Source organism: Pinus tabuliformis, chromosome Q, assembly GCF_031772625.1.
Source record: "Pinus tabuliformis cultivar Carrire ecotype Pingquan chromosome Q, CPIR1, whole genome shotgun sequence".
Lineage (NCBI taxonomy): Eukaryota > Viridiplantae > Streptophyta > Pinopsida > Pinales > Pinaceae > Pinus > Pinus tabuliformis.
In genome coordinates, this window is record NC_142296.1 from 51,581,984 (window position 1) to 51,606,826 (window position 24,843).

General features: G+C 40.4%; 1 protein-coding gene across 3 annotated transcripts in view; it reads right to left on the reverse strand.

The window, feature by feature from the left end:
* The window catches only part of LOC149218261 (uncharacterized), a 505,532-nt gene that overhangs the window by 28,738 nt on the left and 451,951 nt on the right, over positions 1-24,843 (reverse strand). For all 3 annotated transcript variants that reach the window (XM_089383872.1, XM_089383871.1, XM_089383870.1), the window contains one exon: positions 9,976-10,229. In XM_089383872.1, the coding sequence (XP_089239998.1) occupies positions 9,976-10,229 (254 nt within the window). The remainder of the gene's footprint in view (positions 1-9,975; positions 10,230-24,843) is intronic.

The following is a 24,843-nucleotide window of genomic DNA, read 5'->3' on the forward strand; positions in this document are numbered from 1 at the left end:
AACTAGAGGAGGTTGATGCAGATAAACAGAGATCAATGACATGAATCACTGTGGGTGATTGGTAGGAGAAATCTCGATTTCTCAACAGCAATAGCAGCGACAACCCAGGTTGACGCAGTCATATGGAGTCTCGACGCAGGAGTCATGCAGTGGCTGCATAGGCTCACGCAGTGACCGCACAGTGGGTCATCCAAGAGCTGGGTATAGGATAAAATCTCTAGAATCAGTGTGAGAAAATTCTCGATTATCTTCTCTGAGTGGATTGCCATTTTCTCTGCGGCATCTAGATTGTATTCAAATATTTACTGCCAATAATAGAAACCCTCAGATCTGCTGCACCGGTTTTCCCACATTGGATTTTTCCGGGGACAATTATCCAAAAGCAAGTGTGTCAATGTGATTGTTTATATGTTGATGTTTCTCTTGCCTTTTAATTTTCAGTTCTTAATTTGTGAAGTCTGCAGCTGAATTTATTTTGATATTTACTGACGCATTGGTAAATAACTTATTGTAAATAAGTAGGAGAAATAAATCAATTACAACAACAAATTTTCACATCTCATCCATATTTTTATTAATACCCATTAATATTTTAATTTTCCTAAGTTTAGACTTAGGAACCCCATTAAAAATATTAATTATTTTAATAAAATATAATCCGGGTGGAATTTCACCAAACGATTTCTGGGTCTTGGTGATCTCATGTGTTCTAGCCCCTCCACAAAATTTCAGAGCTAGAGCACATCCGATGCTACCCAAAAATAAATACTCCCTCTTAGCGAGGACTGTGCTCTAGTGATACTTCCCAACAGAAGTATCACACTGATCCACGACATTGGTCCTCTGCGCTGCTGATGCCCAGCTTGCTGCCCCTCATCTGTTGCGCTGCTGCAACCTGTACTGCTGCCCATGACACCACAGCTGTCACTGCTGCATCTATACTACAACTCCCTCTCAATATGCTGCATTATGTTGCCCATAGCACTACCACTACTAACTGCTACACTGTAACTCATTTGTTGAGAAGTAAGCAACTGAAAAGCTACCCAAAAGCTGACATGTTGGTTAGTCGCGATGTCCCTGGATGCTGAAGCTACCTCTGCTGCTAATTTGTGCTGACCCTCTAATACTACTGTGCTTTTGTTGTATCTTCTTTGTGCCTCCCGCACTGTTGCAACACTCCACTACGCTACTTTGGACTTTGGCACTCTAGCTCTGCCACTGTTGCTCCATCATCCCTTGCACCAACTAACTCCCGTCATTCTGCTACTGTCATTAAGGGCTCTCGTAGTCGTATGTGATCCAAGAGTTTGGGCACCTCAAGGACCCTGCCCTCCTCTACAGTCCTCCCGACTACAACTCAATATCGCCCCACCTTTTCTCTAAAGGTGCATGAGCACTCATGGTGCAATCATCATCATCGCCCTCTTTGTCAGCTTGTGCTGGAGCAACCTTTGAGTCAAACTTCTCTTCTTTGTCCTTCTTCCGAGGGCACTGAGTGGCGAAATGACCCAGTTCTCCACATCTGAAGCATATGACTTTGGATATGTCTTGCTTTTACCTCTTCTATTGCCCTTATTGTCCCACTGATGCGAGAGTTGCATCCTCCTCTTCCTCCTTCTTGGCTCTGATCCCTTTGCTGCTACTTCCCACCTTGATCAACTGTGTGATCTCTTCCTGTCGAAGAGCTGCCCAAATCTCCTCCCAACTAGGGAGAGAAGCCCTGCCCAAGATGCTCTGGACAAAGGTTTCCCAGTCTTAAGTAATTGCATTTAGGGCAGTCCTAACCATGAATTTAGGATCTAGTGTAGACCCTACGGAAGATAGTTGGTCTTGGATCCCTTTCAACCAGAGAAGGAAGGGATCGATTTCTTATCCCTTTTGCATCTGATACTATCTCAGCTGACTCTCAAGCAACATCTTTCATTGAATGGAAGTTCCCTCGTACAAAGTGGTCAAGGCCTCCCACAATCCCTTGCTGTGTCCTTCTCAACAATATGTGGGATCACATGATCCTTGCCCCCGTCAAAGATCATGCACTTCGATTTTGCCTAAGCCTCCTTGTACTTCTTGAGAGGATCAACATCAACCGGAACAACAACCGTCTTCAAGAAAAGCATCCAAAATATATTTTTTTGCATTTATATTAAGAAAAGCATCCAAAATACCAAATTAGTTGTAGAAGACAAGAAAACATGCATATTTTTACATAAATTAAGATAGATATGGCATCCATTGTACATCAATGATTAATTATTCCAGCATCAACCATCTACAATCTATATTCCTCTTCTCTTGTCTAGCCTTTGCCTCTACTTCAATTCTATAGGGATTTTAGTCAACATTGCCTAATTTTGATCAAACAACTTAATCCAAGCCTTGTAATATGGTAGGGAAAGCTTAACATGGTTGATCAATGATTTTGACTTGAGTGAAGGGTACATAATTGCTAAGGCCATGACAAAAGAGTTCAACAGTCAATAGGGCTTGGTGCTCTTGATTAAATGCCAAGCACATGCACTCATACATGATATAATCCAATGAAACGCCACGATCCCATTGATCCTGAAAACTATTAAGTCTGTTGAATTTTGAATGGGATATGAAATTCTATTTTCTCCATATAAAGTCTGATGAGGTTGGAACCACTCTCAAACATCCTGAGTCATTTCATGGTAATGTTAAAGATTTAAGTAAAATGATGGAAATGAAAGATAGAGGAGAATGTCACTTTTACTTTAAGAATTTAACATTACCATTAGGGAGCATCTAGGAAGCGTCTAGGGAGCATCAAGGAGCACCTTGGGAGTATTCGAAAAGTGTAGTTCCTCACATAACAGTTTGAAATTTCTAAAAAAAACAAAAAAAGCCCCATAGAACCATCCACCTTCTCTCGAATCCGCTCGCGATCCGTGGTGGATACACGCCCTAACCTCCACAGATCTGCACCCGATCCTTTCCAGATCCGCAGATCGGGCAGTAGGAACAGTGCATCGGCCCCCACGGATCCAATTTCTAGGAATCGCCAAAAAAAGGCAGAATTGCAGATCTAATTTTAAGATCCGCAGTTCCACCAAAGGATTGGTGGCGGATCTGTATGAGACGCGGATCTACTCTAGATCCTTGGGGGGGCGACGGTTCTTGCAAAACTGTACAGGACCCTACCTCCACTTAAAGAAGGACTACTCATTGAAGCATTTTGAAGTCTCCACATCCAATGAAAGCAAGAACAGGCATTGTCATCATCATCAAGGAATCAAGGTGATCTCCCTCTCTGTGAAGGATCACTTTTGAAAGAAGACATCTTCTATTATCAACATCATCATGAAAATCAAGAAGGCCTCAAATTGAAGATATTGTTGTCAAGAAGCATCTTCACTTGACAAGTAAGTACCTTTATATTTATAACTGAATCTGCCATCAAAATGACTTCATTTTGCAAGGAAAGCAACAAATTGGTTGGGTTGTCAAACTTTCTTACAAGGAAGAAGAGGACAAATTTGATCCTCATAGAAAATGAAGTCGTTGAACATGTTAAGGGTTCAATCACTAAGCCTCCAAAGGAAGAAGCTCAAGCTCTAGAAAAGTATATGAAAGGGGAAATAAGGGCTCAAAGGATTCTCATAGAATCCATCAAAGATCCCCTCATTTTGTATGTAGCGAAGTTAGAAACATCAAAAGAAATATATGAGAAGCTAGTAGAATTGTTCTCCGTAAGTACTGTTGGAGAAGTGATATCTTTGAGAAACAAGCTATACAAAATGAAGATCTCAAAGGAAGATGGAATAGCCTCATACTTTATGAGGGTATCAGAAATAAGAGACCAACTACAAGAGTTGGGAGAAATAATGTCCAATAAAGAAATGACCACCATATTACTTAACGCACTACCAGAGGAATGGGGCAACTTTACATCCAGCATCTATGGAAAGAAGGAAGCTACCCCATTCAGTGAACTTTGGTCATTGTGTAAGATTAAAGAAACCAAGTTGAAGGCAAAAAGCAATGTAGGATCAAATGAACAAGTTCAAGCATTCGCTGTCATGGCTAAGAGAAAAGGAAAATTTGGAAAATTTGATCCTGAAAGAAGTTTGAAAGAATAGCTGAAGTAGAAGTCTACATGGACGTAGTAGTCATCATATAAAGGAAGTAGCTCTTGGTAACCTCATTGAAAGCATATATAGTACATATGGTTGAAAGAAAGTCATGTAGCATGATAGAAGGAATTCATCATACATCATCATCATGAGTAAGAGGCATTTGCAGGATGAGGATAATCAAGATCCTTCGTTGGAATCTTCATTAGAAGGTTCACCTCTACTTGGAAGAAGCAAGTGTCTCGTTGATCATTCCACCTTGTGTGGGATACATTATTTAGAAGGATGATGGTATGATGACAAAGGAGTGCAGCAGGTCGAGATGATTGAAGTACTCTCAATGAAGAAAAGGAAGTTGCCAAAGGAAGTCTAGATGACCTAAAGGAGAAAAGAGGTATGTATATTTGATAAATTAAGACATGTCATCACATAGTTGCAGACAACATGAGTAAATACTCTACCTTGTGAACATGATCAAGGATCTCTTCCTTTGAAAAGATGCATGAAGGCATGATTCACATATTGACAAGATGAAATCAACATAATATGTCCTCATATGGAATATGAGGTAGTTGACAAAGATGAAGGAACTATGAGTTCCTGGGAAGCAATATGTGAAGAAAGAAAGAAGAGATCATGAAAGATGCAACTATGGTCACGTAAGAAAAGGGAAGTCAACATTTGATAACTAGAAGAATTGATCATGACATCTCCATAGAGAAGAAGACCATGATAAGGTCTGTAAAGAAAGGAGACCCTTGACATATGAAGTCTTGGAGATGTGTTTATGAATGTGTAGGATGTTGCAAGCAAGCAAGATGTCATGATGAAAGGCCATCACAAAATGTAACTATGATTTGATGTTGATCTTTGATTTTGAACAACATCGGGATGGGTTGATACAAGGCTACCAAAAGAGGGTTGTAGATGTCACCTACAACTAACACTCGTGGTTGGATGAAAGATCCTAAAGCCAGATGTGGATTAGAAGATCAATTTCTAATGAAAAGAAGGATGACATGACTGATATGGTTTGTGAAGGAAAGTGATGGATGGTCGATGCCCTATGACTAATGAAGGCTTCATAATAAAAAGGATGAACTTCATAACATTGAAAGAAGGAGCCGCACAAGCATCTGAGAGTACCATGATCTCCACCTAGAGTTGTTGGAAGAAAGTCCCTTGATAAGAGGGAGCCTCGACAAGTCCTTAGATAAGAGGGAGCTTGGGTACATTCCTTTTACAGGAATGGGAACATTCCTTTATAGGAATGGGTATATCCTCCCTGTTGGAAGGGAGAGAAAGACACATTATTCTTGTCTTCATATTGTGTTAAAATTGGCAACCAGGGCAAAACTTCATGTGGGTCATCTTATTCATGGCTAATAATATTTTTATTAGATTCCTCTCGTCGAGAGGTGTAGGATTGATATAAAGATCATCCAATTCCGATAAGTATTCATGGAGATATGAATTTATTTTGATTATGGAATTATTATCAAGCCGACCTACAACTCATGTAGGCTCAGAAGCCCAACAGTCGCATCTATTCACCCACCAACGTTGTGTATTAATATAAGAGGACTTTTCGTCATTTGGACTCACTCATCTCATCACATCTCTCTCTCTCTACTGCGCAGATATGAGTCTCTTCTCTACTGCGCTGAAATGGGTCTCTCTCTCTCACACATGTGAAGCCGGAAGCTGTTGAATTTGACGCTGCAACTGCAGAAGTAAAGATTGACTTGCGTGGCCTAGAAGATCTCCTCTTTGGAACTGCGTTGTAGGTTCATCTGAACCTTCTTTGAAAGCCGCAACTTTTGGTGGTGGAATGAAGTCAATCCGACGAACAGTTTGCAAGATATCGACTGCCCTAGTTTGAAGCCGGAAACTGCTGAAACTGAAGCTGCAACTGCAGAAGTAAAGATTGACTTGCGTGGCCTAGAATATCTCCTCATCTGAACTGCGCTGTAGGTTCATCTGAACCTCCTCTGGAAGCCGAAACTTTTGGTGGTGGAATGAAGTCAATCCGACTGTCGGTTTGTGAGATATGGTCTGCCCTAGTTTGATAATGAAGTCGCTAATGCTAATGCTACTGATCTAGGGTTTGCTACTGCTGATATGAATCAGATTTATTGTACTATTTCTCTCTGCTGAATTATTGAAGATAAAAGAAGATTTGATCAAAGGGTTTCCCTACACATTGTGGGGTTTGTCCCTGGCTAGCCGCCACATCTTGTGTCTCTTGTCTTGGCTTGTTTTCTGTCGATTGTTTAATGTTCTATCTGCACTTTACTTTATGTACATGTGATTGCTAATCAGTGGAATATAATAAGAAAAAGAAGTAAACTGTTATAAGCATAGAACATACCATAACTTAACATATTGTGAAGAAAGAATGGAGGATTGGGTAAGCATTTAACATCCAATACTCTTTGAGGATGTGGTAGGGCATCCAAGATAAGAGTAGTCGAAGAAGATCAATATTCTTTGAGGACTGAGAATCCAAGATATGAATAGCCCTGGAAGGACGTACTCTGTGAACACCCATGTAGGGTATGTGCCTTGAGAGACAATGATGATGGTGTCTGTCAGTTATTGGTCTTGCCAGCATTGTGCTCTGATCTTGTGGAGAGATAGAGGTGTTAGTCAAGGCCTTGCTATATGACAATGTTTTTGAAGAAAATTGTAACTAGGTTCGGTATCTGTCAATATAATTTTGATCCTTGTACTTGTCAAGAAAAAGAAATATTATTTTATATGAATGAGTTTCTTGCTCATTCTATAGGTCTAGGAAAGTCAAAGAGTCAAAATTATGTTAAAGAGCTCCTCTTGAGCATTTATGTAATGTACATGAGTCAACCTAGTGTCAAGTAGCCCTCCAAGACAAGCACCATCCTTCAAAGAAGAAGACTGCTAGCAAAATGATGTAAATCTCAGTCATGTCGGCCTACAAATGAATTAAAAGGACAATCATGTCGGCTCAATTAATGACACAACGGTTCACACTCATGTCGGCTTATTTATGGAAGCATAACCACTATATATACCCCATTAGGGTCTGCGCAAAAGAGCAAGAAAAATCTCGGACAAGGCTCTGAGATCTCGGATGGGTGCAGATAGAATCTCAAATGGGTACAGGACAGATTCTCGGATGGGTGCAGGACAGTAAGGTGCAGTCTCGATGATAGATATAGTGAAGTCCTCACATATCTCTCTACTGTCTCGGCCTAGTCACAGGGTCACAGTAAGGATCTCAGTGAAGTATCTATATCATAGAAACAATCAACACTATAATCATGATATCAATAATGATCCTAATGAAGATAAAGATCTCGGTTATAATCCTAGTGGAGATAAGTTCATGATACAGATCTCGATGCATTGGTGAAGATATGTTCTCAAAGTCATGACGAAGACGAGGTAGAGTGAAGCTATGAATTTGGTGAAGGCAGAGCTATGGTAAGACAGTCATGATCTCAGTGAGTCTAGGAGAAGACCTCATGGAGATCTCAGTGGTATGATGAAGACCTCAGTGAAAGCGCAGCAGTGAAGATCTCGATAGTGCAACAATAATGATGATCTCAACAGTGACAAGGAAGAAGAATGGTGTCTTGGTCTTGGAGTGGCATAGAAGGTCAAGTGTCAAGGTCTTGGTGTTCGTCAATTGGAATCCCTATAAGAAGAATTACGTGCGGGTTTTCCTCTCCAAGAGGGAGAGTTTTGGCCCTAGTAGAAAGCCAAACATCTTGTGTTCTTGTCTCTTTGTTTTTGGTAGCAGTTTGATGAAGTCAACACACTCATTAATAATAAGAAGAAGATCAAGCTAAGATAAATTGTAAAAACACTTCACAAATTGTTATCAAGCCTAGAAGAATCCTACTAATACTAGTTGCCCTAGATTCTTCAACAAATGCTGGTTGGAGACTTGGAGTAATGCAAATAGTGGCTTACCAATCCAACTCTTCTTATGAGAATTCTTCAGATTGAGAAAGTCCAAGTACCTCGTTAAGAGGAAGTATAGAAATATGTAACTAGGTTCGGTCTTCATAATGACATATATAATCATGATTTTATGTATTTAATGAAAAGAGGAAAATAAATTTATTATTGTTATTCTTGAGGCATGGGTTTCATGCTCAAGGGAAATTTATTTTTAGGTCAAGCTCCCATTGAGAGCTTCTAGGGCTTGTCATTAAGTCAACAAGTCATAAGAGTCATTGTCATGTATGAAAGACCCTTCTTGGGCATGTTACATATTGTAAAGAAAATTATTTGAGTCAAAGTTAGAGTCAAAAGACCCTCCAAGACCTTGTCTATGTGCTACAATCAAGTCAGCCCTCCAAAGAAGCAAGTCGGCCTATCAAAAGGACATGTCAACCTAGGGACAGTGTCAAGTCGGTCCACAAACATGAGCAAGAAGCCTATATATAGGACGCTAGTCGATTACCCTTAAACACTCACTAAAGCATCTCATGGAAGCACAAGAAGAGCGAAGATACATAGCGAAGGGCAGAAGAATTCAAGGAAAGAAAAAGCGAAGTTTGCAAGGACTATTTTGGGCTATTCTTGTTCACACATGCGAGGAGACTAGGGCTCAATTTACTACAGAAAAACAGAAGTACAGTCACCTCAAGAAGGCCGAAACAAGGTAAGAAGAGGGTCCTTCTTGCAAGCTGAAGTTACAAGGCAATCAGCTCAAGGCAAGCGAAGGAGAAGAAGGGCTAAAATTGCGCTAATCCCATCACACGTGCGAAGGTTGCAGAATGTTGCAGGAAGCCGAGGGTTGTAGGAAGTGAGGCAGAAAATTGCAGCCCAGAGTTGCAGGGCCGAAGTTGAGGACAAAGAAGTTGCAGTAGTATTAAGGCAAGATTGACTTTGTCTGACATGGCAAGAAAAAGGGCAAGGTTTGACTTGGTCTTGGAGGAGTCTTGCTCAAGGATCATAGGTCTTGGAATTCATCAATTGCATTTCTATAAGAAGAGAAGAATTCTTGTGGGTTTTCCTCTCAGTTGGAGAGGTTTTAGCCCTGGTTGATTGCCTATATTTTGTGTCCTCTTGTTTTATTGTTCTCTAGGGTTTGGTAGCTGTTTGATGAAGAGAACACTAATAATAAATAAGTGCAAGAAGAATCTAATCAAGTTAAGTAAAAATATATCACAAGCAGTTATCAAGATAAGAGAAATCACCTAATCTAGCTGCCCCTAGATTTCTCAACATCACCGTCTCATAGTGTAAGAATATTCTTTCTTTTAGTCTTTTTTCTCCATAATTGGGGCCTGGGGTTTCTTGGATTTGTTGCTTTTAGGGTTTTTCCCCATAGATCTTTTTTAGGAGGAATTCGTTTTATTTCTTGTCCAAATGACTCATGTTATCACTTGTTTCGCATGAAAACTTCTACTAGTATCGAAGACCTGATCAGCAGTTGTCCATGGATGATTTGGTTTGGAGGTCTCAGTTGCCACTTTTGATGTCTATTCTTTCATTCAAGATCACCTTTTGAAGCATCACTTGAGGCATGGTGGCACATGTGGTAGATTTCCACCTTTTGGATCCCTTATGCATATTTCTTTATTGAGGGTGCATCTTCCACATCCCAAGGCATATATGATAGTTTGATCAATTGTACAGGGAAGGTCATTTAATAATTTCTCAGAAGTTAAAACATCTCCAACTAATGTTCTAAATCCAGACATCAAACACATAGGAAGTAATTTTCAATTTACAATGTTGTACATCTAGGCATCAAATGCTCTAGTAAATTTTTCATTGAAATTTTTTCTTCAGACTACATTTTATTTAATCCTTAAGGTAATCATGGAGTAAACTAAAAATCAATATGTTTCAGTACAAAGGTTTAGACAGTTTGTGTATGTACCTGGCAAACGATCAGTAGAAGATTGAACAGAAACATTTAAATCTCCGGTTCTGTCATCTCTCAAAGACTGAGCAACAGCAAGTGGAACTTTACTTTTACTTTCACGGAAGTTTCGCATTTTGCGATGCAAAGCAGAGCGTGCATCAGCTACAGCTGCAAAGTTTTCATGCATTTTTCTATATTGCTGAAAAGTAGAATACTCCAAGACTTTATCATTAACTGCCACTAGTCTTTGGTAAAGTATCCTCGATTGCCTACACATGACATAATCCCAATTGTCTTCAGAAACGGAACATTTAACTTCCACCACTTTGCAATGATCATAATAGATCCCTAACCAAATAAACAAATTAAATCCAACGATATTTTTCCAAACCTATTGATGACAGTAAATGAGTGAAATATTGTACCATTCTATTTTATTAGGCATTGAAATAACTTAACACGAACAAAAAGAAGAGAAGAAGAGAAGAGAACAAATACTTGGTTGGCCAAAATTTTCTAATTATATCATTTGTTCTTGAGTTATTTTACATGCACTTCCTCATGACTAGATGCATTTTTCCACCAAAAGAAAAAGAATGGACTCATGAGATTTATATATTAAGAAGACTCCTCAGAGCTTAATAAATTTTCCATTAAGATAAAAATTAAAGATCTGGACTTGTCATCTGTGTAGAAAAAACTTATGAAGCTAACAATTTAGAAGTTAACAGAAAAAATGTTTATGAAGCTAACAACTATGGAGCAGGTGCGAAAGGGACTCCAGATTACCGTCAGGTATACCTGGAATGGAACAAACCCTGGTAATAAGAATCCACCAAGCACTATGTAACACAAGTTAGACTCGTTAACTCCAAAAAGGATAGAAAGGAAATAATTGTTTCGAAATTCTAATCTGAAAGACATAGTTGTGATTCATGAACCCCTGAACAATTTTCTGAGCAATCAAGTTGTGGAAAAGAATAAGGGTCTAAAAAAATTTCTGAGCTTTGTTGGATACTCCACACGATTTGCCAAGAATATTGCCCGTTAACCACCCATGTGGGTAACCCCTAGGAGATTTTTTTTTCTTATTGTTCAGATTGCCTGCTACCAGCCCTATGATAATCCATAGAGAGCTAGCTGCAGAGGCCTTTCATTCATGTTCTGATTGTTAAATTTTAGGTGCAATTAAATTGAGCACAGATTTCCTGCCAGATAATTACTTCCAATGATACAATTCAATATTCTTTAGCACATTTAGATCATTAAGCAATCACACTTCAGAAAAACTTCAAGTTCCGAGCTACCAAAAACTAACACTCTCTCTTAGTGAAGAAGGTGTTCTCTGTGAAAATTCGGTGTTCTGAATTCCTACTGCAGCAATTGATTAAATTTCTCCTACTTGTTAATTTCTGAATCAAGTTATTTACAGTGTTACACAGTAAACATCGAAATAAAATCTACTACAACTTTCACAATATAAAATACTATGGAAGCAAAATACTGCACAGGAGAGAAATAAACACGCACACAATTACACCGTTGTTTTTGGACCAATGTCCCCAGAAAAACCCAACTTGGGAAAACCGGTGCAGCGGCTGAGGGTTTTATTATTATGCAATAGTAATTTGAGTACAAATCATTAGATACCCAAACTGGTGTTGAAGAAAGTGTAACTAGGTTCAGTCTTCATAATGACATGTAATTATGACTGATGTAAATGATGTAATCAAGAGAACACAATTATTTTTTATATGCCTTGCTGCATGATTTTCCTGAGCAAGAGGTTTATTTATTAGTGGCTCCGATTGAGAGCCTTTGGATTTATTATTAAGTCAAAGAGTCAAAGTCATGTATGAAGAGCTCTTGTTGAGCATATATAAAATGTATATGAGTCAACCTAGTGTCTAGATCAGCCCTCCAAGACAAGCACAATCCTCTTGAAGAATTCGGCCAGCAAAATGATGTAAAAAGTAGTCATGTCGGCCTCAAAATGTATATAAATATCAAGTCGGCTCACATATGGAGACACATCCTTTCAATGGACATGTTGGCTCAAATATAGGGACAAACAACTATATAAAGGAGCCTATAGCCTCGCATTTTCACGGTGATATCTTTGCATACATGTCTGAAATCCTAGACAAGAATAGTGGCACAGGAATCTCGGATGAAGAAGGATACCTGTAATTTTCGGATGGTACAGGAGGTGAAAAATCTTAGATGAAGTACAATGAATCTGTGTTTCTTGGATGGTCATCATGATCACTGTCTTGGTATAAACAGTCTTGGCATAATTGGTGATGAAGATCTTGTTGCAAGGAACTCAATCATACACACTCGGCATTTCTCTCTAGACATAGGTACAGTCTCGACATGATTGTGACCTCACTGTTATACACTCTCGGCATACCAATTACAGTCATGATCTCTGTAAAATAGCAATCATGATCTCGGTCATAATGAAGACAAGATTATGATCCATATCTCAATGCAGCTCTCATGCAGTATGGAGACCTCGTCGACATAGTGATTGTAATGACCTATCTATAATACAGAAAACACAAGAATAATAGCAGGGATACGATGCATGCATATGATAGCTACATATGCATGTGTCACATGCACTGCACTAGTATTTATATACTAAATTAACTATAAGTATTAAATATCATGACGCTTCTTCAAATAGAAGTTATATTCACCCATCAATACCCATATTGCTTAAATACGTCATGATTAATGGGTAAATACTAAATTTAAAATGTATAACGTAAAAATAGTTATAAAAGATAAATGTTAAAAATTAAGCTAAATCCTAAAAGATGGTTATATAATTATACATTTTAGAATATTAATAAATTATATTAATAAGTTAATAAAACGATTAGAGAAAAATATAAATAATAAATAAACTAAGGGTAAGGTTCCTAGCATAATCCTAGGACCTTTATATTAAAAGAAATAAAAAAAAGAGAATATTAAACTATAATTCATAATACCTTGATATTAAAAGAAATGACGTGACATAGGAGGGTGTCACGAGGAGATGAAACGGTGGGTTGCTAGTGAAAGGGCGGCGACCGTCAAGAAACAAGATATAAACCAGAAAGGGGATATTGAAGAAGGACGTATCTTTGCAGACTTGAGTTACCAACAGAAGGAGAGTTGGTTGTTCTGAGCTTTCTGGGCATGGGGGAACAATCTGCTTCAACTGAGAAGCTTACTGGACTGAGGAGCGAGGTTCTGCTCAGTTTGGCTAGGTGGTTTCAGTCTTTTGGTAACTGAAGCAGAGCAACTTGAGGCATCATCAACCGCTGGAATACACGTAGGTACTCTCATCAAATAAGTTAAATTTATCACAGGCTCATGATATAAAAAAAAAAAACCTTTACTATTTTTTTACAGTGATGATCTTAGTAAGAGTGTGTAATATTCCTAATTAGCCATGGCTAATTAGAATATTTGATTTTGCTCAATTTTGCCTTCTATAGTTATTTGTAAATAAAAAGGTGAGGAAAAGGGGACATAACTCACTTTTAGAATAAAAAGTCACTTCCTAGTAGCACAACGTTGAACGTTGTGACTTAAAGGGGAGGCAAGGGGGCCAAAGGACCACCCAGAGATGGGGCCCACACAAACACTTGGAGGGACTGTGCAGATAGAAAGGGAACACGTGGCAAGAGGGGATTACGTTGGAGGAGGTGAGCCTTGGGATTGGGAGAGGCCAATGCTATAAAGGAGAGAGGAGCCCCCTCATTTTGTCATTCGAGTATGAGCATTTGAGCTAGTCACTTCGACTTGGAGCATGCTGGCTGTTTAACCTGTCTGCAACACTGTTTAGTGCACTGAGTGTCTCTGTTCAGAGATCTCACCCTTAGCCCCGGGGGACTTCGAGTGCCTACTCGGGCAAGGTATTTTTAGCAGTCTTTTTGCAGTAGTTTTGATCTTTGGCATTGAGGTGGAGCTGAGCATTGGGAGACTGCGCAGTCTTGAGAGAGAGGGACGCAGTTCTTCTGGGAGCAGTTCCAGGTTGAGGATTTGTGGAGGAGTTGAGCTGGGATATTGAGCAAGGGATCAACTCTTGCATATTGGAGGGGTTTGGCAGAGTTTCAGGCAGTGTTTTGGAGGATTCTACTCAGTGGCAACACAGTGCCTTGAGGGATTGCGTGATTCCCCAAGGGGGCGATTTTCGGGGTCGGCCATTTCAGAAAAGCTTTCTGGGTTTTTTTGGGTTTTCTGAGTAGGGGCGGATTCCAGAGTTTCAGCATTTTCTGAGGAGGGGAACAGCCCCAAATCCTCATTTGATTTCCAGCAGTAGCAGCAACACGGCAGTTTCCCAGCAGCATCCACGCAGAGGCCATTCCTTTGTTATTCTGAGTGTATTTCTTCACTTGCCTGGTGCAAGTCAAGGTGCCATCCTTCTGATCACCTCCTGTACTCATTCCATTACTCAGTATAATAAAATGGCTTAGCATTTCTCGAGTATCTACTTATATTTCATGCTTATATTATTATATGTTACACCACTGTTATTTTTATCATTTTGAGTTTCCCAGTTATTATATTATTTGTGCATATTTGGTTGGAGTTTACTGGGGTTTTGGGGAAAATCTCTAAAACGGGATATTACAGTGGTATCAGAGCATAGATCTGGCTCAGCCTGTGGAGCTAGCAATCTATGACACAGGGGGAAAAGCCCTACATCTGTTATGGAGGTAGAAGATACAAAGACGCTGGGCGTAGGTTGGAGAACACCTATGGAGAGGGAGACTATGTCCAGGTGGTGGACGCAGAACAGGAGGAGCCTGTGGTGGATGCAAAGCAGAAGAATCCGATGGCAGATGATGACGGGAATAAATTTGCAAACATGCTCCTCAAATCAGTGCAGGATCTGTCGAGGCAGATCAAGGTGATGGGGCAGAGATTCACGGCAGTGGAGGCTAGACAACGTAAGAGCCCACGAGTTTTCCAGGTTGGAGAGGGATCAGATGCATCTCACCATTTGCTAGAGCAGGGTTCCACTTAGCGTGATACTACTCAGCAAGTGGCCTCACATGCCCCCATACGCTCTACCGTGCCCACTTTCCTAGGAGCAGATACGGGGGCTGGAGCACAGCAGGAGGCAGAGCCCGGTCATATGGGCGATTATTTTGCGGAGTACCAGGCCTATGGGCAGGAGTTCAGGGATGCTCTCTCATTCAGAGACTTTGTTCAGCTCCAGCGGGATAGTAGACCCCGCGACCATCACAGAGGATACTGGCATTATCACGATGGAGACACCCACCGCACTGCTAGTAGATTTCACTTGCCTACATTTGATGGCTCATCAAACAGTTCGGCAAGGTCTTGGGTGGAGAAGCTGGATATCTATTTCCAGCTTAACCAAATGTCAGAGACAGAGGCCATCAAGGTGGCGACATTACATTTGGATGGTGAGGCCCAGGATTGGTGGTTCCATGGGATGGTTACACTCAGGCATTCCACAGTGACAACATATGCTGAGTTCACCAGGAGATTGATGGAGAGGTTTGACCGGAGGGATCCGGAACAACACGTTGTGGAGCTGACGAGGCTCAAATAGGTAGGGAGCCCATAGACCTACATTGCGGACTTTCTAAGGGTTTCAGTGATGGTGCCAGATCTATCCATGGCACGAAGGATCTACATGTATGTTGAGGGGTTAGTAGAGCCACTTCGGGGTCTACTCAAATCCTCTAGACCAACCACCCTTCAGGATGCTATTAGTAGGACCCGGGACTTACAGGATGTCTTACCCAGGACCCGGACACCTTACCCCCAGCGACAGGCTTTTCAGCCTAAGGGGAAGGATGTGAGGATTCCGCCTCCGAAGGGGAATCCAGGATGGGTACAGATTGATGATGATGCCAGGAGGGAGTTGAAGAAGAAGCGGTTGTGCTTCACCTGTCAGGAGCTGTGGGCACCAGGACATAGATGTGCTGCTGGCAAAGCACATTTTATTGAGGTCTTTTCCGAGAGTAGCAGGGAAGAGGATGAGGAGGATGATGTGGAGGTAGGAGATAGTCATGCCATGCAGGGTCCCTTGCCGCCTCCACCACCACCAGCAGGTGGTGCAGTTTTTGCACCTACCAGAGGAGCCCTTGCAACATTGCGAGGAGTTCCCAAGTATTTGACGCTGCGCGTACAAGGGACAGTACGTGGCCAGCGAGTATCAATTTTGGTTGACAGTGGGGCCACCCACAACTTCATCAATGCACAGATGGTTGAGTGGAGAGGTATACCGATAGAGAGCTTCGATGGATTTTCAGTTTTGATCCCAGGAGATCAGACCATGGTGTGTGCTCGTTATGTTCTAGAGTTATCAGTGACGATGGGCACCTACACATTGACTGACCACTTCTTCGTGGTCAATATTCCGAACACCAACATAATACTGGGTGTTCAGTGGCTCGTCACTCTAGGGAAGGTCACTACAGATTGGAAGGCCCTAGAGATGGAGTGGGTTGATGAGAAGACAGGGAGGCATGAGAAGATACATGGACAACACACATACCCACCTCAGACTATTTCAGCTCATCGGATGGAGGCAGTCTTCCGAAAGGGAGACATGGAGTGGGCAGTGGAGCTGCGTGCATCAGAGGCAGGGACTACAGGGTAGACGATGCACCCAAAGATACAAGCCATCCTTGACCAGTATGCCACAGTGTTTAGGGAGATTCCACCGGGACAGCCACTGGACTGGGGGTTTGAGCACACCATTGAGCTTGAGCAAGGCATACAGGCAGTGATTACTACCCCCTATAGGCATCCCAAGGCCTATCGAGATGAGGTTGAGCAGGCCATTCAGGAGTTGCTGGCTCTTGGGCACATTCGGCCGAGCATGAGTCCTTTTGCTTCTTCCGTGGTGTTGGTGAAGAAGAAGGACGACACATTAAGGATGTGCATTGATTACAAGGCCCTGAACAAGAAGACCCTGAAGAACAGATACCCCATACCCAGGATCGATGAGTTGAGAGGAGCATGGTTCTTCTCAAAGATTGATTTGAGACCTAGGTACCATCAGATTCGTGTGAGGGAGCAGGACACTCCCAAGATCGCCTTCAGGTGTCACTATGGGCACTTTGAGTTTTTGGTGATGCCCTTCGGGCTGACCAACGCACCAGCTACATTTCAGTCTTGCATGAATCACATCATCCGCAGTCACTTAAGGAAGTTTGTGTTGGTGTTCTTTGATGATATCCTCGTTTACAGCAGGACTTGGGAGGAGCATCTCCAACACATTGAGACAGTATTGCGCATCTTGGAGGAGCAGCAGTTCTATGCCAATCTCTCCGAGATGTTATACTTGGGACACATCATAGGAGTGGATGGAGTGAGGGTCCACGAGGAGAAGATTAGGGCCATCAGAGATTGGCCGAAGCCGAGAAACGCGATGGAACTTCGAGGATTCATTGGCATTTGTACTTACTACCGGAAGTTCGTAAAGGGTTTCTCACAGCTTGTTGCACCCCTGACAGATTTGACGAGGAAGGGGGCATTCAGTTGGTCGGATATAATGCAACGAGCCTTTGACAGGCTCAAGGAGGTTATGAGAAGCTGCCCAGTGCTTGCGTTGCCAGATTTTACACAGCCATTTGTTTTGGAGTGTGATGCGTCAGGAGAGGGGATCGGCGCAATGTTGATGCAGGGAGGTCACCCTATAGCCTTTGAGAGCCGGAAGCTCCTTCCGCACGAGAGGTTGTATTTTATATACGACAAGAAGATGCTCGCCATCATGCATGCATTGGCTAAGTACTGGCAGTATTTTGTGGGTAATAGGTTCAGGGTGACGACTGATCACAACAACCTCAAGTTCTTTTTGGAGCAGAAGCAACTACAGGAGAGGCAGCAGAAGTGGATCAGCAAGATCCAAGCATATGACTTTGACATTGAGTATGTCAAGGGTAAGAACAACGTGGTAGCAGATGCCCTTTCACGAAGGCTAGCCATGTTGTCTCTTATGAGCTTGGACGCAGACTGGAAGGCTCGACTCTTAGTGGAGTACTCCAAGGACAGATTTGCATGTGAGGTTCTGGATGGGCAGGTGGCGGATGACAGGTACAGGGTGGTCGATGAGATCATCTACTACAGGGACCGGATCTTCTTGACTGAGGGGTCTCAGCTCAAGAAGAAGATACTTCAGGCGTCACATGATTCACCATTGGCAGGTCATCAGGGGTTTACCAAAACCTACAGGGCCATTAGAGAGAGGTTCTCATGGAAAGGCCTCAAGGAGGATGTACTCCAGCATGTCTAGAATTCTTGGTGAGGTGGAAGAATTTACCGGATGAGAATGCCACTTGGGAGAGTGAGAAAATTTTGCAACATCCGTCACTTCAGTTGCTTGAGGACAAGCAACATTTTGCTGGGGGAGACTATAATATTCCTAATTAGCCATGGCTAATTAGAATATTCGATTTTGCTCAATTTTGCCTTCTATAGTTATTTGTAAATAAAAAGGTGAGAAAAAAGGGACATAACTTACTTTTAGAATAAAAAGTCACTTCCTAGTAGCACAACGTTGTGACTTAAAGGGGAGCCAAGGGGGCCAAAGGACCACACAGAGATGGGGCCCATGTAGACACTTGGAGGGACTGCGCAGATGGAAAGGGAACACATGGCAAGAGGGGATTATGTTGGAGGAGGTGAGCCTTGGGATTGGGAGAGGCCAATCTATAAGGAGAGAGGAGCCCCCTCATTTTGTCATTTGAGTATGAGCATTTGAGCTAGTCACTTCGACTTGGAGCACGCTGGCGGTTTAGCCTTTCTACAACACTGTTTAGTGCACTGAGTGACTTCGTTCGGAGATCTCACCCTTAGCCCAGGGGGACTTCGAGTGCTTACTCAAGCAAGGTATTTTCAACAATATTTTTGCAGTAGTTTTGATCTTTGGCATTGAGGTGGAGTTGAGCATTGGGAGACTGCGCAGTCTTGAGAGAGAGGGACGCAGTTCTTCTCGGAGCAGTTCTGGGTTGAGGATTCGTGGAGGAGTTGAGCTGGGATATTGAGCAAGGGATCAACTCTTGCATATTGGAGGGGTTTGGCAGAGTTTCAAGCAGTATTTTGGAGGATTATACTCAGTCGCAGTGCAGTGCCTTGAGGGATTGCGTGATTCGCCAAGAGGGCGATTTTTGGGGGTCGGCCATTTCAGAAAAGCTTTCTGGGTTTTCTGAGTAGGGGCGGATTCCAAAGTTTCAGTGTTTTCTGAGGAGGGGAACAACCTCAAATCCTCATTTGATTTCCAGCAGTAGCAGCAGCGTGGCAGTTTCCCAACAGCATCCACGCAGAGGCCATTCCTTTGTTATTCTGAGTGTATTTCTTCACTTGCCTGGTGCAAGTCAAGGTGCCATCCTTCTGATCACCTCCTGTACTCATTCCATTACTTAGTATAATAAAATGGCTTAGCATTTCTCGAGTATCTGCTTATATTTCATGCTTATAGTATTATATGTTACACCACTGTTATTTTTATCATTTTCAGTTTCCCGGTTATTATATTATTTGTGCGTATTTGGTTGGAGTTTATTGGGGTTTTGGGAAAATCTCTGAAACAGGATATTACAGAGTGCAACAACTATCTAAGTGAATATGGAGCTATGGTGCAGCAGTAATGATCTCATCGTTATGAAGATCATCTCAATGAAGGTGCAGTAATGATGACCTTGGTGAAGCAACAGTAATGATGATGATCTCAGCAGTGACGAAGAAGAGTATTAGTGTCTTGGTCTTGGAGTGGCTTAATAAGTCAAGGGTCATGGTCTTGGTATTCATCAATTGAAATCTCTATAAGAAGAATTTTGTGCGGGTTTCCCTCTCAAAGAGTGAGGCGTTTTGGCCCTGGCAGAAAGCCAACATCTTGTGTTCTTGTCTCTTTTGTTTTTGGTAGCTAGTTGATGAACTAAAAGGACACATTCTAATAATATCAAGAGAAGATCATGTTAATAAGAAAAAAGATAAAAATGCCTCACAAATAGTTATCATGCAAAAAGAATCTCATTAATCTTGATTACTCTAGATTCTTCAACATGGTATCAGAGCTAAGGTGCTAAAGTCAAAGGAAAGGCAACAAAAAGAGACATTCAAGGATCAGCTTCAAGAAGGGCATCAAAGCAAGTTGAAGGGCTTTGTCAAAAATTGAAGGATCAGTCTACAACAACAGTGCACAACAACAAGGGTTTTTTGTCAAGGAGACAATCTATAACAAGAAGACAATTCAGGATAATTTTGGTGCCAGAATCAAGTAATCTTAGTCAAAGTAAAGTCTCAAAGTTAGTTCTTAGAACTCAGATCATAGTCGAAAGAAGAAAACATAGTACCTCCCTTAGTTTCGGTGCTAGCCACAAATTGGGTGTCATTACAATCTCTGTCATACCACAGAGATCTCAAAAACTTACAGTCTGAAGCAGTTTCGGTGCTTGGTGCTGGACAGTGCTGGAGGGTCTTGTTGACCGCTGGAGTGACACCTGATGATTATATGAAGACTCTATGCCCAAGGATGATCCAGAGGAGACTTGTACCATCAAATATCATCAGTCAACAAAGTTTTTTAACTCTACTTCTATTTTCTCATCATCTTTCTTGTACCCAAATTCCACACCCTGCGAGGAATTGTAATAAGTGATACTAGTAATGATGAGTCTTGAGTATGTAACAGGGCTAAGATGTTGGGACTCGATCAGAAAATGAGTACACCTTGGAGTGTTTTTCTTGTCTGGTTAATTATCTTTTCTTTTTCAGAGGCCGATAATTTTCTGTGTTTTTTCACTCACGTCTTATCCCAAAGCCGAGGTGACGATTTGAAGATTGAACCCCTAACACATCTCAGTGTCTAGAGTCGATATATATTATCATACTAAATAACACAAAAAATATCGTGGAATTTGGTTAGTTCTAGGTAGTCATTTTTTTATTTTTTAGATTTCCCACAAGTAAAAAAATGCAAATAAATTTGTATTTAAATTGTAATAAGTGTAGTCTAGAGAAATTGTATGGGGTATGAGTAATCAAAATTACACCTCTCACCCTCAACTTTCTACCATGACACACTTGGAGGGGTTAATAATGTGTTTCAGATCCTCAAAACCCACTTTTCCTAAGTTTAGTGGGAAATCTAGCAATTAATTAAGCCAGAAATTAAAGAAATGTTGAAAAATAAATATCCACACATGCTAAATGTTGTGGAAATGAAGTGGAAAATTATGGGGGAGTTAAAGTAAAGTCCCAAGGTGATGTGGACTCCTAAAATCAAGGAAAATACGTGTTCAAATAAAATCGAATTTCTGGGATTAAATGAGAAAGTTGCTTACTTGGAAATTCGAATTTGTGAAGTTAATGCACATTTGGGAGGATTTGGGAGAATACTTGGTGGATATTTTTGTGGGAAATTGTCCCCAAATGGGTTACCATCCATAGACACTTGTCATTCTATCATAAAATTCGAATTTGGCGCATAAGGGAAAAAGAAAATGATGTCCATTTGCCAGAATTCGATTTTTATACTTGGCATTTGAGCTCTATTCAATAAATTCAAATTTCTCTTTGGGATTGTCACCTCATGCCACTTGTTTAATCACTTTTACATTGGGATTGGCTCTAATGCCATTTGTCATTGTCATTCTTCATTGGAATTTGCTCCCAATTCTCTATATAATAGAGCCATGGGCTCTTATATTGTATCATGTAATATGAGCTATTGTGCTTGAGGAGACTCTGCGGAATTGTATTCATTACTTGCAATATAATACAAAAGCCTTTGGGGTAAAGCGTGATGGTGTTCTTCTCCTTGCATGTGGTAAATTCTTGACTTGTTATGCTTCTATTTATTTCCTCATGTCATTATTTCTTTCATGCTTGTTTCAAGTTATGTTAGCATGCAGCTATCTCATATTAGCATAAGAATTAATTATTTGTTTTAGGAAAATAAATGTTCTAGTGGATAGTAGATGTATCTCTATGAATTCTTTTCACTACACTTATTTAATTTCATGTCGATTTAATGATTTGTGGTGAAGTTTTGTAGATGAATCATTATTTGGTCAAGCTTTTCAAATGTGAGGGGAAATTCTCGGAGGAATCAACCCATTCTTGAAAAATATTCAGGGAGAACCTGCATGTTTTGAATTCCAAAGTCTCATCTATATTTTATTTGTGTCTTGCAGAGATTCATTCAAGTTTCTTAAAACTTTTATTTCTTGCATCAAAATATCAAACTTGGAAAAAATTATTTTTTACGTATTGTACTTCATTTATCAATATCTAGCTATTTCAAGAGCTAAATCATAGCTAGTCAAAGAGGAGAGCTTGCTCATACTCTTTGGCCTAGCCTCTTGTAGATTATTTTTGTAACATACTTTGTTGTCATCTTGGTCTCACATTTGAGTTATTTTTGTATTCTTTTGAGAAAGATAGTTTTCATGCTTTGATTTGTAGACTTATTCATCTTGAAAGCATTTATAATATCTTGTGCTAACAATTTAGAGTTTCACTTTTCAAGGTTATTTTGGCTTTCCATTTGAAAGCATTTCACTTCCTTTTAAGCAAATTACAATTTCATTTCTTAAAGATAAAATACTCGGAAGGCACTGGTTTTTTATGTATTTCATGCTTATCTTATGATGGTTATTGATCATATCAATTTGTTGCTTATAAATCTTAAAGAGAATCTATTTAACTCTAATAATTCTCCTAGAAACTCACATCTTTTTTTAAATTAGCTTTTTATTAGGGACCACCCCTTTTAGCTAACCTAGTAGAGAGCTCAAATGGAGAGAGTCGGGATTAGTGTGACAACCCCTTCTTTGAGTTCCATGCCACCAACCACACCTTGTGGGGTTGAAGGCTTTTCTCACTGACTTGTAGGTAGGTGTAGGCGGCAGGAGATAACATTTTTGGCCCCGTTGTTGGGGACAAGTCTTCTTGTACCTGGGAAATACGATTAACTTTTGGTTTTTGCATGTTGGATTTTATAGTTAGATCCCTATTCAAGTGGCGACTCCAGTTATTTCATTTTCTGCAAGGATTTCTGCTTGAAGCTTGCTTCTTGTATATTTCTTGCTAATCTTGGATAGGAGCCTCTCTCTAGTATCCATTTTCTCTTTCAGGGTCAAGCGAGCATGACATCTTGAATGATTTGTTCACCCTTTGTGATTTTACTAAAATTTTAGGGTATCTGAATTTCATTCAGGATGAAGCCATTGAGGCTATTGAAGAGTTGCCTAGTTTTTTAGGTAACAATGCCATCAGTATTGAAACTCACCTTAGGAATTTCCACCTTTGTGTGAGCAAATGGTGCCATGATATTAACCATGAGGATGTTAAAATGAGACTTTTCATCTTTTCATTAGATGGAAATGCAATGGATTGGTTCATAGAATTACCTGCTAACAGTTTTGATTCTCTAGAATCAATCATTGACGCCTTTGAAGAAAAATATGGAGATGAAAGAAAGATCAAAGCGAAAGCAAATGAGAATGATAAGGATCTCATCAAGGGGTTGACTCAAATGATTAAGGATATGCAACTCAACCAAGTTCAACTCATTAAGACCATGGAAGTAAATCTTGCACAAGCAATAAAGGCCATGGAAGTCGATCATTCTAATCAGATGATCTCTATTCAAAACAAGTTGCTCACCATGGAAGAAAAACAAGTGCAATTAATCAACACCATGGAAACGAATCATGCCAAGGAAATAAGTGTTATGAAGGTTAATCAGGTCACTTTTCAGAATAGGTTGGATGAATGGAAAGATTGCAGATACAAAAATTCCAACTTAGGACAGAGGACGGATGGGGAAAAGAACAAAGAAACAAGTCATAAGCCTCCTGATCCAGTGAAGCAATCTTCATCTCATTATGAGGAGGTCATTTACTCCATTGAAAAATGGCTAATTGATGAAGACTTGGATAGCAAGGAAATTGAGAAGAACCGAGTTTATACTTATGAGATTGATCTATCACCATGTCAGAGCATAAGCAGAATGGACAAAGGAAAGTCAAAGAAGTCTTGGATAATTCGAATTTTCCATCAGATCATCTTCAAAATTGGATAGAAAAGTCTACTTTGATCACCTCAACATCAACATCACAATCTATTAAAAAGAAAAGAAAAAAGTGGAAAGGATTTGGTAAATCTGATGGCCATGTACAACACAGTGTTGGGATTGATCAAAGTCCTCAAATATTTGGAATTGGATAGGGCACATCAGAAAAGCAGCCCATGGATCTGTCTGAAAGTAAGCAGGTTCTTAGCATGAACTTCATTAAAGACATCTGATGCTACATGGCATCTTTCTGTATCATATTTCTAACCTTATCCCTCGTCATTTTATTTCATGAATAAATTGTCATTTATGCTTTTAGAATAAATTTCCATTGCTTCATTTATGTACTTGATGATATTTTTGAATGGATACTGCTGATATATGTCTTTTGTCAGTGGATGCAGATTCCAGGTTCTTGCACACTATCACTTCATATCTAGCATGCATCCCCATATGGAGCCAAATGTTGACCATTGGAGTGGCACCTGATGATTATATGAAGACTCCATGCCCAAGGATGATCTAGAGGACACTTGTACCATCAAATATCATCAGTCAACAAAGTTTTTTAACTCTACTTCTATTTTTTCATCATCTTTCTTGTACCCAGATTCCACACCCTGCGGGGAATTGTAATAAGTGATACTAGTAATGATGAGTTTTGAGTATGTAACAGGCCTAGGATGTTGGGACTCGATCAGCAAATGAGTACACCTTGGAGTGTTTTTTTTATCTGGTTAATTATTCTTTCTCTTTCAGAGGCAGATAATTTTCTGGGTTTTTTCACTCACGTTTTACCCCAAAAACGAGGTGACGGTTTG